Source organism: Cherax quadricarinatus, chromosome 9 (assembly GCF_038502225.1).
Source record: "Cherax quadricarinatus isolate ZL_2023a chromosome 9, ASM3850222v1, whole genome shotgun sequence".
Lineage (NCBI taxonomy): Eukaryota > Metazoa > Arthropoda > Malacostraca > Decapoda > Parastacidae > Cherax > Cherax quadricarinatus.
In genome coordinates this window covers 1659600-1676956 of record NC_091300.1, presented here as the reverse complement: position 1 = coordinate 1676956, position 17357 = coordinate 1659600, and the positions used below count along the sequence as shown (strand labels likewise).

At 38.6% G+C, this 17357-nt stretch overlaps 1 protein-coding gene across 5 annotated transcripts; it reads right to left on the bottom strand.

The window, feature by feature from the left end:
* Positions 1 to 1586: 1586 nt before the first annotated feature.
* Positions 1587 to 16341, bottom strand: LOC128686158 (uro-adherence factor A). Of its 5 annotated transcripts, XM_070083152.1 has the most exons (5): positions 16164 to 16339; positions 12136 to 12164; positions 9612 to 9843; positions 9230 to 9352; positions 1587 to 4122 (listed from the first exon to the last, which is right to left on the bottom strand). In XM_070083152.1, the coding sequence occupies exons 1-5, from the start codon at positions 16169 to 16171 to the stop codon at positions 1824 to 1826; spliced, it is 2691 nt and encodes an 896-aa protein (XP_069939253.1). In that variant the 5' UTR covers positions 16172 to 16339; the 3' UTR covers positions 1587 to 1823. The 5 variants fall into 5 exon arrangements, with proteins under 5 accessions (XP_069939253.1, XP_053628864.2, XP_053628865.2 ...); XM_053772889.2 differs by having other exon boundaries at positions 9612 to 12164; positions 16164 to 16341; XM_053772890.2 differs by lacking the exon at positions 12136 to 12164 and having other exon boundaries at positions 9612 to 11369; positions 16164 to 16341.
* Positions 16342 to 17357: the final 1016 nt, after the last annotated feature.

Below are 17357 nucleotides of genomic sequence, written 5' to 3'. Positions count from 1 at the left end.
ATAGCCATGAGAATGACATACAACTTGGCTGTGAAAACACAGCTGATAATTTTGTCAAGAAAAACTGCTGCATGCCCATCATCAAGGGATTTAGAACAATCAGTGCACACTGATAAAATAGAGTGAGCATGAAACAGCAGCAGACGAACCAGTTTTTGCCCATGGAAGTGGGGGAGAGCAAACACGAATCGTCGGGACTTCTGCAGGGTTCCTATAATGCAACTGCTGCATATGCTGTCATATTATTCATTAAAAAAGTGTGAACTCCAGCTGTCAAAGCAACTTGCATTACTGTATTATAGCACTAGTTACATACTGATAAAAAGTTTCTTACTTAGCTCTTGTTGGGAAAAAAGACACAAAAGCAACTAGTGAGACATTTATTAAGGTTATGTTTCATTCTTCATAAGCATTATCAAGTCAATACAAACAATACAAGGACAGAGGGTATATGAAGAGAATATGGTGAGATGCAGCAAGAACATAAGCACTGCAGAAGGCTTAATGGCTTATGCTAATAGCAATAGTTATAGCAGTAGAAGCAACATGTCAGGTGACTGTAGGAGTCATCATTTTGAGGAGGATTTGTGCTAATATTTCAGAGAAGACAAAGCTACTTTTGGTTTATAATTGTCTCCTCAAGGGAGGTTCCTTGATGCTGATGAGGGACTCTTGACTAAAGTAATTGGACTTGTGCTTTCCTTCCCTAGATCAAACCTGAATGCCTCCCATTCTACCAGATGCTGTATTCCCCCCCCCCCTTCAAGAATGTAATAATGCTTATTTGTGTTGTTCCTAAAATGAAGATTGACAACACTTCAAGGCAATTCAGTTTGTGGTTGTTTGATTCCTTAATCACGTAGAGAAAGTTGTTTCATTTCATGAAGTGGATGGTGGTGAATAACACCGAAACACCAGTAGCCGCATGAAGAAATGGAACATACACTTCATGATTAAAGAACCAGACACCCACAAACAAAACTAATTGAAGCATCATTAATCTTTATTCTAGAAACAATTACAGTACATCATATTATTACTACATTCATGGAGGGGCATGCTAAACCCATACAAGTTACAAAGCATCCAGGGGCATAGGAGGTACATGTATTTAGGTTTGATCCAAAGAGGGAAAGTACATGTCCAATTCTTTCAATAAAGAGTCCATCACCAGGAACTTCCCTTGAGGGGACATCAGAGCAAAGGCAGCTTCATCATCTATGCAATATTAGAATCATCCTCAAAGACAAACCTTGCCATCACCTGACAACAAGTTGCTGCTACTACTACTACTACTACTATTAGCATAGGTCAATAGACCTATTGTCCTTATTTTATTTGAATTAGCTTAATAAAGCTCTTAAAAGAGCAAAATATAGCCCTAATGAATGTCTCCTCAGTTCCTCTTCCTAACAATGCCATTAACTTTACCAATATTTATACAAGACAGTTACTGATGTACAGTACTTTATGTATTTTAATGCTGCTCCTTATTATAAAGATGACAGCGTAACAAAATAAGAGCTAGGACCACTTAAGATTACATTGTATGTACTAAAGAAAAGGAGTATATTTACACAACCAACTGATAATTCTAAATTTGATGCTTTATTAATCAAATATAGTGACATCCCAGCAAACTTCTTTCATCTTAAAACACTGAAATTTGCAATTAATTTTGAAATTATCACTGCACTTCTTATATAGCCCTAAAAAGTTGTCAGTGTATGTATCCAATATATGCAGGAAATTATACATATATTTTTTATCTGGATCACTAACAAAGCCTGCTCTAAATCTGCTAGATTACAGCACTGCATACATTACATGAGCTCTTGGTCATCACTTACAGGATTGACTGAAGATATAAAACAATCTTTTTTAGATAACTGTGGAATGGTAATTCTAATGGGCTTCTTGGGAATGGTAATATTAATGGGGTTCTTGAATTTTCCTACATGAGAATTTTTTATTCCTACTGTATTTTTATCCACATTATCTGACAGCTTCAATTCACTTTCATTAAATCTTTTCTTATCAGGTAATGTGCCTAATTTATGCACAACATCACAATTTTCAGAAGCATATGAGAGATTTATATCTAAAAAGCTGGTAGCTGTAGGTGACAAATAATCTGGGTATTCAAGATCTACATTGATGCAGTTTTCTGGTGAAGGTTTTGTATCTTTATGTGGTGGTGAGAATGATAAAAGACAATCCTTTATTACATTCTGACATAATTTTGAACTAGATACACCAGACATGCTATAAGAATCTGAAATTACATCTTCACTGTTTGTAACAGTGGAAATCACTGGTGATACTGTATTTCCTTTGGAGGGTGACAAATCTTGGAGTATTACTACTGACGATTCTCTTGAAGATGGTGTGTTCAAACATGCTCTTGTTGGAGATAAATATTTTGATTCTGAGGACTGATGTTCATCTACAACTCCCATTACAGAATCAGTGGACACCAGTGAAAATGATGCTGGTTTCACTGTATGCATGTCAGTGTGTTTTGCGGTGTAAAGATTTGAAGGTGGTGAAAGTTTCTGAGCGAAAAATGGGGATAATATACTTTGTTGGTGATATTGTGACTGGTATAATGGTGAAGGTGCTATATAAGTAGAAGATTTGGAAACAACTGACATAGATGCATCATTTTCTGGTAAATGTAATTCTTCAAATGTTAATTTGTTATATTCATCCTTTCTAAGTTCATTTTTTGCATGCAAATACATACTAGTCAGTTTTTCATGTGAAATATTTAGGCATCCTTGATCAGTAAGAGCATGTTTTTTGTGAGTGAAGGACTCACTCACATCTTCACTCATGGTAAGCTTTGCTCTTCTGCAAGTGTCCAGTCCCATATATGGGGATTTGTTACTTTTAATCTCAAGTAATATGTCACTGAAACGGACCCAAATTTCTCGAAAAATTATATTTTGAGTAGCAGTGAGGTTTCCATTCTCTAGGAGTGTCTCAAGTTTTTTGTTCAGCTTCTCTAGTAAAGAAAAGCTCTCTTCTTCTTCCAGAATTTTATTTGCATCTAATTTATTGTTTTTCATAGTGGTTGCTTTCAGATACAGTGTAGCAAGAGGTACCTCTAATTCACCAAATCTATCTTTCATATAGTTTAACAATTTCAGCACATCAACAATCTGAATAGTCAGAGGTTCCTGGCTACCCTGAACTGCCAGAGGTTCCTGGCAACCCTTAATTGCTAGAGGTTCCTGGCTACCCTGAATTGCCAGAGGTTCCTGGCTACCTTGAATTGCCAGAGGTTCCTGGCTACCCTGAATTGCCAGAGGTTCCTGAATGACCTGAGTTGTTAGAGGGTCCTGGATGCCATGACTGTGAGAATTTTGAAGGCATGAATTATCTTCTAATGATGTATGTCTACTCTCTTTATTTCTTCTAAATCTTTTAATATCCAACTCCAATGTTAGCTCATCATTTTCTTCAAACTTTTCAACAGTGTCTAAGTGCTCACTTTTTCTCTCATTTTTTATTTTCTCTGGTATATCTTTACCTTTTGAATTCTGTGATATTCTGAAGTGTCTGGAAGATTTTTTCCCCCTAATATGATTTGCCAAATCATCATCATCGTATGATGACGATGATGATGATGGCGAGGAGGATGAGGATGAGGATGATGATGATGATGATGATGATGATGACGATGACGACGATGATGATGACAAATCTGTAGCCGATTCAGAGCTGGATTTACTTTTTTTTTGGGATAAAATGTTTATACATTTTTGTTTCTTAATTTCCCAACTTTCTTCAAGTAGTTCATTCATACGTAATGGCCAATATTTTCTCCACTCGAGATAATAGTCAAAGGTGTATGGATCCCCTCTTATTTCAAGAATACTCTTAGCCTTCTGTTGAGCAAACATTCTATATTCTTTGCCATAGTCCGGGTGGGCATCAGGCTTTCGAAGGTACAACAAGCATTCACGACAATGAATTTCATGAAGTGACAGAAGAGCACGGCGAATACCTGGATCTTTCTCCTTCTTGCACTGCTCTTGAATTTTCTTAATTCTGCGCTTGTAAATAGTTACAGGATCACTTTTCCTTTCAATTTTTCTTTTATGATTGTGTGAGTATCTGTTGAGAGATTTATAATGTAACTAAAAAATAAAGAAAATTATTTTAGTCTTAAGCAATAAAAAAGTCTAAAATATATTTTATATCAGCTAAAAATACAAAAAAAAAAAAAAAATAAGCTCTCGAGTACAATGCTGTGGAGACAATATTGGATCCTGCATCCGGCTCTCAGATTATTAACAACCTTCCCCCCAGTCACTCAATGTCATAACAACTGCATTCCAAGAATGTCTTTCTCCATTTACACTGTAACAAAGTAAAACTTGTCTGACACTGATAAATATGAGTGAAGTATTGTCTTTTCCACAAAATGCTGATAATGTTAAAACCTATTACTAGATGCAGGTAAGAGCAAGATTTAGTCTAGTCAATGGGTTTGATGCCAAGTCTTTGCATGTTGGTAATGTTCTCCAATACATTTTTTATAGAACCACTCCTCTAAATTGGAGTTATCACAAACTTTCTTTTTAGTTTCTCCACCCATTTATTATATTCTAAGGACATAAAATGTCTGAAATTTATTAACACTACACCATTTTCATACTTGCCAGGAAATTAAATACGTATTATAAAATTTAAAAACAAAAAAGCTTTTTACCTTAAAGTAAAACACTGCAATGAATGTAACAAAGAAGACTTCTTTTGAATAATAATAATAAGCACTAAACCTGAAAGGTCATACAGCACTGCAGGGTAGAATGTGTTAAAGAAGGAATATGCAAAGGTCAGAGAGCAGTGCATAATAGGAGTGCAATAGGAAGAGTTAGTGAGGGTAGTGGGAAGTGCTAAAATGAAAATATAATAAAAACTGGTATAATAAATTAGTTTCCAATAAAAGTCAAAGAGAGAGTCCGAGTCAAAGGTAGGACTTCAGTGAGAAGGGCAAGTAAAGTGCTTTAGGGTGGTGAAGACATTAAGTAAATTCTGCTTGCCCACTGACAGACAGGACAATCTAATAAGAGATGCTAAACTGATAACATAACTTGGCAATACCCACAGAGAGATGCCAAAGCATTTTTCCATAAGATGCCCGTGATGAGAAGTATGTATCCGATACATAAGTGGAAAAGTGTAGTATCCCAACCATGACAGTGATAGTAAGATGACCGGAAACCCAAACATGGTTTGACAGAATGCAATTTCTTATGGACCAACTCAAGCCATCTTTGTTGCCAGCAGTTGTGAAGTTGTCTAGAGATTACTGCAAAATAGTCTGAGAAAATAAGACCCTTGTAAGAAATGAGGTCATGCACTACTGACTGAGATGTGAAGTCTACCTGCTCATTGCCCCTGAGTTGGTCTATAATAAATTGTATTCGGTTAAATCATGTTTGGGTTTCTGGTTAACATCTTTGTGTCAAAGGGGCCCAGCAGAAAACTATATCTTTGTGTTTACTAGAAATGCAATTCAACCAAAGTTGTATACATAGAACGATGGAATGAAGGGAATCAAATTTCTGGATAGCCTGTAATGCACTGTAAGAATCTGAAACTACTACTGTATAAATGTTAAAGTAAGTATTGATACAATACATATGAGGGGAAAAGGGTGAGTGGTGCACTTAGGAGTCTGTGGAGAAAAAGAACTTTGTCTGTGGAAGCAAAGAGGGGAATGTATGAGAGTATGGTTATACCAACACTCTTATATGAGTGTGAAGCATGGGTGGTGAATGTTGCAACAAGGAGAAGGCTGGAGACAGTGGAGATGTCATGTCTGAGGGCAATGTGTGGTGTGACTATAATGCAGGGAATTCATAGTTTGGAAATTAGAAGGAGGTGCAGGATTACCAACACTATTATCCAGAGGGCTGAGGAAGGGTTACTGAGGTGGTTCGGACATGCAGAGAGGATGGAACAAAATAGAATGACTTCGAGTGTATAAATTTGCAGTGGAGGGAAGACGGGGCAGGGGTTGGCCTACGAAAAGTTGGAGGGAGGGGGTAAAGGAGGTTTTGTGTGCAAGGGGCTTGGACTTACAGCAAGCATGCGTGAGTGTATTTGATAGGAGTGAATGGAGAAAAATGGTTTTTAGGACTTAAAGTGCTGTTGGAGCGTGAGTAGGGTAACATTTATGAAGGGATTCAGGGAAACCAGCAGGCAGGACTTGAGTCTTGGAGATGGGAAGTACAGTGTCTGCACTCTGAAGGAGGGGCGTTAATGTTGCAGTTTTATGACTGTGGTGTAAGCACGCCTCTGGCAAGACAGTGATGGAGTGAATGATGATGAAAGTTTTTCTTTTTCGGGCCATCCTGCCTTAGTGGGAAACAGTCAATGTGTGTTAATAACATATGACAGCCATGAGAACTGCATACAACTCGGATGTGAAAATACTAGCTGCATATAATAAATGACCTTATATAAATGTTCAGAAATCCTGCTGCATACCTGACACCTTTAGAGGACTTACAACCATCAGTGTAGACCTCAAGGACACTAAACAGATTCAAAGTAACCAAGAAAGAGTAAACATGAAATTATATTAAGTAATTGAGCTGATGCACATGGAATTTGGAAGAACACCCACAAACTGTCGGAACTTCCCAAGTATGGAGAGGAAAATAAGATGCTAGATGGATATACAGAGGCAGCAAATTAAGGGAAGCTATGAGAGAGTGAATAAGGAGAGAAAAAGGATGTAGTAAAGAGGGGCAGTGACCAAACAGAGAAGTACCACTGACATCTGTTACCATCCTATATGTAAAAGGATCAAGAAAGTCATGGGAGTGGACAGAATAATTGTGACAATGGGCATCATGTTGATCTTGCAAAGATGGAACATACAGGCTCTCAACCGGGAAGGAGCAAAAAGCACCTAAACACAAATGCGACCCTTGACAAATAGAATCAAGTTAAAAAAGTAGTCTATCAGCCAAACAGAAATGATGGGCTTAAGCTTGCCTGAAATGCTCTTCATAACCATGGGCTTCCTGCATGCACAACCAAATGTCACACCATCACTGTACAAACACTATCATGTGGGCATAAATCTTTGCGTTGAGTCTTAAGGAAGTTCAGTCGACTATGACAAATTGCTCTTAGGAAAGTTATGCGAGGTTTCCAGGACATCCAATGATCAAACAGAAGGGATGTGGGGACCATTCAGATATAGCAAAGTATTAGGTGTCCTGTAAAAGTAATCTGAGATGGCCCAGTGGGAAACATGGTTGACAGCATTCTAGAGAGAGGGGCTGCTATAAGGCAACAGTAAGCACCTGCACAAACTACATGTATGTACATATAGCAAAATCATCGACATAAAGTGATGACCAAATATCGGATGGGAGGATAGAGGCAAGGTCATTGACAGCTAACAGGAAAAGGGTGGTGCTAAGAACACAACTCTGAGGATTGCCTTCAGCTTGGGCAAAGTCGGGGGGTAAAACGTACTGTTAAGGCAGACAAAGAAATCTCTCTCTGACGAGAAATCCTTAAGTAAAAGTGGTATATTCCCTCAAAGGCCTACGGAATGAACTTGGGCCAAGGTGTTATAATGCCAGGTAGTGTTACACACTTTTTCGAGATAAAAAAGACTGCAATAGCCAAGTGTTTACTAGCAAAGGCATTATGAATATAGGTATCTCAGCGGAGTAAGTGGTTAATAGTGAATCAGCCCCTATGAAAGCCAAATTAACGAGGATAATAACAACTGTGCATTCCCAAATGCCACAACAAACATTTGTTACCCAGACATTCTAGCAACTTGCAAAAACCACTAGTAAGAGCAATGAATCTATAGTGAGAAAGTGTCATGGCTTGAAGTGCCCAGCTTACGAAAGGGTAAAACAATGGCAGTTTTAAAACAGAGGAGAACCCTCTGAGACCAAACAAGATTGACGAGACTTAAGAGGATGCCGAGCACCATAAGATGTAAATGTTGACTCATACTAATACAAATGCCATTAGGCCCAGCCATGGAAGATCAGCAAGTGGACAGTCAATACAAGTTTGCAAAACATGAAAGGCATATTATAATACTGCTCTATGCTGGAAGTAAAATCCAAAGATGTTAATTCTCTGGAAGTTTTGGAAGAAAGAAATGAGGGGAGCAGATGGAACCCTTGAGATATCAGGCAAGATGATGTCCAATGTCTGTGGCAACATCAGCAGGGTCTGCAATGCTGCTGACACTGGCAACCGTAAGAATTTTAGTATGTTTTTCCAAATTGCTTTCATAATAGTGGAAGTGACAGTAAAAACACTCTCCCCAACAAGTACATTTTGCTTCTCTTAGATTTTAAAGGAGAATGTCTACCCAAGGTTTGGGGGCAATTTGCAACTGAGGCTGTGATTAAACCAGGGGATATAAATATTTTTAACAATTCATCTGAGAAAGATGGAGAAGGATAAAAAGAAATAAAAAAAAAAGGTAAAACACTCAAACTGCCAATGATGATAGGGGCAAAAATGTGAATGGGAAGTAAGGAGAATAGGGAAATTATCAATGTCATGCAAATCTGGTACTAAAGACCAAGGAAAGTTAAGCTATAGAAGAGCAAACAGAAACATTGATGCAAGAATGAGTACGAGTGCAAGGATCAAAATGAGTAGGGGTGCTGGTGTTTAAAACACGGAGGGGAATAGTGAGAAGTCTCCAACTGTTTGTCATAAGTGTCACAATGAGACCCTTCCCAGAGGAAAAGATTAGCATTAAATTCACCTATAAAAGGAGTTGTGGAGGTAAGGAGGAAGCTAGAAAATGGACATCAGGAATAAATAACAGCCATGAAGGAGACAGATACAAAGAGCAGACTATATACCACTTAGACAAGTATGGGCCACAGAGTAATGTAGCAAAGAAAGAGCTGAAAATATGGTACATCAACATGCACAAAAAGTGCACTTTTAAATGGAGCTATAATTTCCAAGGGAAAAACCCCAAAGGTTAAATGCAGGAAAGGGAGCAGTGAGGAGGGAAAGGGAGGGGTGGGGAAAGATGGGATGGATAAGGGAGTGGGAGGCAATTTGGTTTGGTTTGAGAAAGTAGACAAAAAGGTCCAATTCCTTAGATCAAGAGCCTCTTCACCATGTCAAGGAGCCTTCATTAAAGGCTTCTTTTGAAGCAGCCTTGTAAAGTCTACAAATATGTAAACTAACCGCTCCTACTTACCTACTCCTGCGGGACTGGGATTTGTGACAGGTTTTATCACTTCTTCCTTTGTAAGCCACATCAGAATCATATGGTCTACTCGACTTTCCCCACTCATCGTGGTCATGTCTTGACTTTCGTCTTCTGGAAATTCATTTATACAGTATATATCTATTATGTGACTGTCAAGCCTTCTCAATAAGACTTACACTTTTTAAATACATTGTCCTTGCTAAGCTTTTTAGTTTTGTCCTACTTTAAACAAGAAAAAAGTATTTTACAGGAAAACAAATTTAAAAATTTTAGTTAAATCCAAAGCAAAAATGCCAATAAGAACAAGATAAAACCACAAAAAAAATCTGTTATTAAGATATATTAATATCTGAACAATTTGTGCACTCACCTTTTCTCTGACCTACAGCACTTTGAAGCCTCATCCTTTTGTGCATCAGAATCAGATGTATAAGGTGATCTATGGGTAATGTGAAACCTTTCACTGCTACGCTGAGCTACTGCAACTCTCTCTGAATACTCCATGTGCTGTTTATTTGTACGACTTGTACTAGGTTTTCGATTTAAGGAAGCTCTCAAGAATGAAGCGCATGCCTCGGCAAACTTTCTTCTAATCTGTGGATCTATAACAATTTCATTATGATGCAGGACAGCCATAGAATGCTTCCTATTTAATGATGTTACGTCTTCATTATATTCCACACTATTTTCTCTACCAAGATATCTAGAGTAACTATATTCTTCCTTTTCTCTGTCATCTTTCAGAAGAGCACTTTCCTTGTAACATTTATGCAATGAGTCACTGTCCCTATCTTCAAATTTCAAAGAGTTGCTGTTCTCACTTTCACTCCATTCTCCACTTTCCCTTCTATATAGTCCATGGCTGCTGACCTCTCTCTCACTTGACTTTCCTGTATGATTCCTCTGCCTCTTACTCCACTTGTCACTCTCTGCTTCTTCACATGAATGCTTATTATGTTTATCCCTTTCATGACTTCTTGAATACCTATCACTCTCATCAAGACCAGAACTTCTAATTCTTGGATGCTTTGAGAAATAGGAGTTACTTATTTCCTCATTCCTTGAGGAACCATTGCTCTCATATTTTTTTAATTTCTGTAAATGGTCTCTTTCCTTCTTCAATAATTTTCTAAGGGAACTTTCATTTTCAAATTCAGTATCTTTTGAAGATAATGAATGATGACCTTGTTCTCTCTTATGCATTTTCATGTGATCCATACTTCCTCCTTACATATATGTGCACGTATTCTACTTTTTTCAATATTTTTACTACTTTTATCACTAACTCTCTCCATTAAATGTTAAGTGATTTCTGCCCGTTTTGTTAAACTTCGAAAAATTTTTCATTTTCTGAAAGTCCTAATGTCCTCCTGAATCACAGCTTATTCTACAAATATTAATCTTTTCCTCTGACTTACTATTTGGAGACTTGCATTTTTTTTTTTTTCCATTCAGTCTTGGTAGAATCCAATTTCTGCTGTTTCTCTTGACATTAACATGTGCATTTCTGGCTTATCAATATCTACAATTAAATTACAAACATTCATATCCTTTTTCCACTACTGCTAAATTACATTGCACTAGTCTGAATTAAAAAAAAAAAACCACTTGATGCCCACTGTTTAACACACTGTATGTTATCACATCTAATAGCAGTGTGTTTTACCCATTACAGGTAGAGCACCTCCTATCTATAAGGTTTTTATTTCCAAAATTAGCTTTAACTTCATAAGCTTAGTTTTTGCCCTAACTATTCTCTGCTAAATTTAAGTTTTCCATTTTTTGGGTATCAATTTTTATTTCACAAGCACCAACATTCTTCTTAAAGTTGTTCTTACTCCATGATATTTCATCAGGACTGCCACTTATTTTTAACTATAGTACAGTACCTCCATGCTCTGCTTACACATTACATATAGATGCTTCAACAGTACTTTCTATTTTACATATACCTGTATTTTGTCATGTTAGTTATTTTCTAGATACATTAAATGCACAATCAGTGTAAGCTTAAGGCAAGGTTACAACACTTCCTTATTGTTTACAAACAGCAACTCCATTTTCTTTGATAAACATTTGCATGTCTAAATTCACTTATCTTTTCAACAGTTCAGTGATGTCACCAGCACTACACAAAATTAAAATATTTTATAAGTAACATGTATATATATAGTGAGTAAATAGTTTGCCACCTTATCCTCATTTAGAAGCTCATCAAATGTCAATTAAATCAATTTTATCTACATTATCATAAAGCATAATCACTTATTTTTGCATTACTGTACTGTGTTGTGTGAGCAATTTTTGCAACAGGTTTTTTTGCAGTACCTAGTCAGAAACAAGCCACATTACATGCCGATACTTGCAATTTTGAAGACAAGCATTACGTAATTTGCCAATCCAATATGATGATAGTTCACATTGTATTCTTTGGTTCTCCTAGATGTTTAACAGCAAACTCTTTCTCTACAGCAATTTCCCATCACCAAACAATTTTCTTTTGTATATTTATACAATATTTTTCCTTCATGAATATTTACATGTTAATTTAATTTAATATACAAACATTATTTTTGAAGAATACAGGCCTTTAAAAAAAAAAAAAGCATCATGCATAGTCTAAATACTGTACTGTACCAAGAGCAGTTTCTTAACCTTGTTCCAAAATTTTAAGCCATCAGTTTTTCTTATAATTTCATAAGCTTGACATTTCAACAACAAACTCTTGCTTAGCATTTAGTACAGTATGTGCTTTTTCAAAGGTAACTTTGAATTTTTGGTACCACATATTACTACTGCACCTCTCCATACATGACAATCAAAACCTAAACTTTCCTTCACAATAATGTACATGAATACAGATTACAAGAATGAACACTACTCCTGGAACAAACTTGAAGGCATCAGAACCTGAACATCTACACTGAAAAGAAAAATGAGTTATGTTAGAAAAGGAATTATTTTAATACACAGGTACAAATATTATATTTGCAAAAATTATCACAACCCAAATGGGTCACAAAGCAACTTAAGACTGAAGTACAGGAATAGAGGAACATTGTAACAAATGAACTTATAAGCTAAGAAAAAAATGTCAAAATAAGTATAAGTTTCAGTCTAGAAGTCACAGTGTGTCTGGACTAAAAGAATGGCTTTCTGAAAGGAAAGCACCCAGGGTGAGTGTCCAGGTGCTGGAAAACAGAATAAAATGAATTCTACTTGCTCTCTGATAAACGGTACAAATAAGCAAAAAGGGTTTGACTGTCAACAGGAGCTAACAATTCGCACAGAGGGGTGCTGGGTGCCTCTCCATGTGATAACTATGTGCAAGTCTTGTTACAGCAATGAAAAGAAGTTGACCAAGAACCCAAATGTAGTTTCATCAAAAACAGAATACAGTGGACCCCCGGTTAACGATATTTTTTCACTCCAGAAGTATGTTCAGGTGCCAGTACTGACTGAATTTGTTCCCAAAAGGAATATTGTGAAGTAGATTAGTCCATTTCAGACCCCCAAACATACACGTACAAACGCACTTACATAAATACACTTACATAATTGGTCGCATTCGGAGGTGATCGTTATGCGGGGGTCCACTGTATTGTTATACAACCTGGACCAATGGTGTTGCCATCACTTGCAAATGCTCGTAAACAAAATTGAAAAATAGTCTGAATAGGGTACATCCCTACAAGAAATGGACAGGACCTGGACTGTGGAATGTACAGAAAAGTCTGCAAGTTCATTTCCCGGTGGCCTGGAAACATTTCGACACATTTCCTTACACTATTGTTCTGTTCACCTAGCAGCAAATAGGTACCTGGGTGTTAGTCGACTGGTGTGGGTCACATCCTGGGGGACAAGATTGAGGACCCCAATGGAAATAAGTTACAGTCCTCGATGATGCACTGGCTTTCTTGGGTTATCCTGGGTGGCTAACCCTCCGGGGTTAAAAATCCGAACGAAATCTTATCTTATCTTATCTTAAAACCAGAATAACCAGGGACTTAGTTAAACATAGTGTATCACATATCCCTCGTAAGTACTACATATAACTACATTGCAATGTTTTGTGACTTAAATTTCTGACTGTGTAAACTTACAGGTACCTGTGTTCACTGACTTGGGCATTACCTTACATCTTACAATACAACTTGGGCATTACTTTACAACTTACAATACATACAACCTGTGTACAACATTGAATAAGTAATTATTTTGTTGCATGTTGTGCAACTGAGATACATATAATTATACATACATTTTTAGTGCCCAGACAAAAAGGCTTTTTTGTTTATACAACCTAACCTAACCAAGAATTTTATGGCTGGTCTAGGTTAAGTTTGGTATGGTTGGGTTTAATTATCCAACTTAACAAAATACAGTGGACCCCCGCATACCGTTGGCATCACATAATGTTAAATCCCCACACCGCTACATTTTATCGCCAAGATTTTGCCTCGCATACCGCTAAAAAACCCGCTCAACGCTGTTCGTCTGAGACGCGTCTATGTGCGGCCTGAGCCACGCTCACATGTTCCTCCGGTGGCATTGTTTACCAGCCAGCCTCCGCGGTAACATCCAAGCATACAATCGGAACATTTCGTATTATTACAGTGTTTTTGGTGATTTTATCTGCAAAGTAAGTGACCATGGGCCCCAAGAAAGCTTCTAGTGCCAACCCTACAGCAATAAGGGTGAGAATTACTATAGAGATGAAGAAAAAGATCATTGATAAGTATGAAAGTGGAGTGCGTGTCTCCGAGCTGGCCAGGTTGTATAATAAACCCCAATCAACCATCGCTACTATTGGTGGTACAGCTGCTGCTGCTGCTGTACCACCGTCAGCTGCTGCTGCTGCTGCTGCACCGTCAGCTGCTGCTGCTGCTGTAGCACTGTCAGCTGCTGCTGCTGCTGTAGTACCATCTGCTGCTGCTGTAGCATCGTCTGCTGCTGCTGTAGCATCGTCTGCTGCTGCTGTAGCATCGTCTGCTGCTGCTGTAGCACTGTCAGCTGCTGTTGCTGTTGTACCACCGTCAGCTGCTGCTGCTGCTGCTGTAGTACCGTCTGCTGCTGCTGTAGTACCATCTGCTGCTGCTGTAGCATCGTCTGCTGCTGCTGTAGCACTGTCAGCTGCTGCTGCTGTTGTACCACCGTCAGCTGCTGCTGCTGCTGCTGTAGTACCATCTGCTGCTGCTGTAGTACCGTCTGCTGCTGCTGTAGCATCGTCTGCTGCTGCTGTAGCACCGTTGTTGGTGTGGCTTATTGAGAATACCAAGAAACAATTAACCCCAGAGGATTTGCCACCCAGGATAACCCAAAAAAGTCAGTGTCATCGAAGACTGTCTAACTTATTTCCATTGGGGTCCTTAATCTTGTCTCCCAGGATGCAACCCACACCAGTCGACTAACACCCAGGTGAACAGGGAAAAATGCCTGGAACTAGTGCTCATATTGGTGAATTTAAAGCCAGCAAAGGTTGGTTTGAGAGATTTAAGAATCGTAGTGGCATACACAGTGTGATAAGGCCTGTTCTGGAAGAAAATGCCAAACAGGACCTACAGTACTCAGGAGGAAAAGGCACTCCCTGGACACAGTGTCTCATCAGTCATTGCTGCATCTTCAATAAAGGTAAGTGTCATTTATTCTTCATTTAGTAGAGTAGTACATGCACAATATATATTGTGCATGTACTACTCTACTATTGTGCATGTATCCTTCTCTTTGTGTGTAGGAAAATGTATATTTCATGTGGTAAATTTTTTTTTTTTTCATACTTTTGGGTGTCTTGCACAGATTAATTTGATTTCTATTATTTCTTATGGGGAAAATTCATTCGCATAACGATAATTTCGCATAACAATGAGCTCTCTTGCACGGATTAATATCGCTATGCGGGGGTCCACTGTAGTTTCTTTCCTATTTCTCCAAACAGGGATTTGCATTGCAAAACCTACTCAACAGAAAAGAATTTACATAAATGATATTCATATTTTGCCTAGTATAACCTAAATTATTATTATTATTATTATATATTATAATTATAATAAAAAAAAAAGTGCTAAACCACAAGGCCCAAATATAACCCCAAAAAAATACTTTTTCCTGTAGAATGAATAGAATGGAAATTATTTATAATATAAAAGATTAGCTGATTTTTGTCCCTGGAAAAAGTAACCAATGATCATTACTTTGTCCCATAACTCATTACAATTGTGACTGGGTGTGGACCTGTGAATTGCTCATTACTTTATAATTTGTTCATGATTGTAACTATGTATAAACGTAAGTAAATTTACTTACATGATTCATTAGGTTTACAACTTGTGATTTCATTACCTTTGTACCTTCTTCGGCTATCAAAACTTTGGGGCCCAGTCCCTGGACCCATTATGTACCTCTAATCTCTAAATACCTTTGAAACTTGTGATGATTGTGACCAGATCTACCTGGGGTTCATTACCTTTCTAATCTGTTCAGCTATCAAAACTTTGTAATCTAGTCCCTGGACCCATTGTATGCCTATAATCTGTTGACTACCACCCACAGGATGGGTATGGGCTGCATAATAGAGATATTTAACTGTGAAAATTATTTGAGAAATATTAGAATAAATAGTTTATGTACAGGTACACAAATACAATTATCACAGTGTAAATTACTTAGGATTTCCCCAAAAGCCACTGACTTTTTTGGGGGTTATCCTATGTAATTTACACTATGATCATTTTACTTATGTGTACCTGTGCCTTAATAAACTTAACCCAATAAAAATTCAGTGACGTATTTCCAATGGAGTTCTTGTAGCAAATCCAATACAATCAAATACAGTGATTTATTAGCAGTGATGCGGTAATGAGTATCCAGCAGCCACTGCAGCTCTTCCATTAATGTTAACTGGCAGCAGCACAGCAATACTTACTCTATCATGCAATTACTGCAACGTCATCATTATTTTGACTCCTCTTTTAGCCTGAATAATTCTGTGTTGACATGGCGGAACAACTTCATTGTACCACACGACCAGAATGTTCTCTTATGCGATAGTCACTGTATACCAGACACACATATGGACACTACTGTAACATTCTGGTCATAGATGGCAGTGAAGACAGGTACCAGCGTCAGTGAACACAGGTACCAGCGTCAGTGAACACGTACCAGCGTCAGTGAACACAGGTACCAGCGTCAGTGAACACAGGTACCAGCGTCAGTGAACACAGGTACCAGCGTCAGTGAACACGTACCAGCGTCAGTGAACACAGGTACCAGCGTCAGTGAACACAGGTACCAGCGTCAGTGAACACAGGTACCAGCGTCAGTGAACACAGGTACCAGCGTCAGTGAACACAAGTACCAGCGTCAGTGAACACAGGTACCAGCGTCAGTGAACACAAGTACCAGCGTCAGTGAACACAGGTACCAGCGTCAGTGAAGACAGGTACCAGCGTCAGTGAAGACAGGTACCAGCGTCAGTGAACACAGGTACCAGCGTCAGTGAACACAGGTACCAGCGTCAGTGAACACAGGTACCAGCGTCAGTGAACACAAGTACCAGCGTCAGTGAACACAGGTACCAGCGTCAGTGAACACAGGTACCAGCGTCAGTGAACACAGGTACCAGCGTCAGTGAACACAGGTACCAGCGTCAGTGAAGACAGGTACCAGCGTCAGTGAACACAGGTACCAGCGTCAGTGAACACAGGTACCAGCGTCAGTGAACACAAGTACGAGCGTCAGTGAACACAGGTACCAGCGTCAGTGAACACAGGTACCAGCGTCAGTGAACACAGGTACCAGCGTCAGTGAACACAGGTACCAGCGTCAGTGAACACAGGTACCATCGTCAGTGAACACAAGTACCAGCGTCAGTGAACACAGGTACCAACGTCAGTGAACACAGGTACCAGCGTCAGTGAACACAGGTACCAGCGTCAGTGAACACAGGTACCAGCGTCAGTGAACACAAGTACCAGGGTCAGTGAACACAGGTACCAGCGTCAGTGAACACAGGTACCAGCGTCAGTGAACACAGGTACCAGCGTCAGTGAACACAGGTACCAGCGTCAGTGAACACAGGTACCAGCGTCAGTGAACACAGGTACCAGCGTCAGTG

Excerpts from the sequence above, each read along its gene's own strand:
- LOC128686158 (XM_053772889.2), bottom strand. The coding sequence starts at position 10,459 with ATGGATCACATGAAAATGCATAAGAGAGAACAAGGTCATCATTCATTA. Across the intron at positions 9,353-9,611 it reads TGCTGTAGGTCAGAGAAAAG|AAGACGAAAGTCAAGACATG; the intron begins GTGAGTGCACAA and ends ATGAATTTCCAG. Across the intron at positions 4,123-9,229 it reads TCCCAGTCCCGCAGGAGTAG|ATACTCACACAATCATAAAA; the intron begins GTAAGTAGGAGC and ends ATCTCTCAACAG.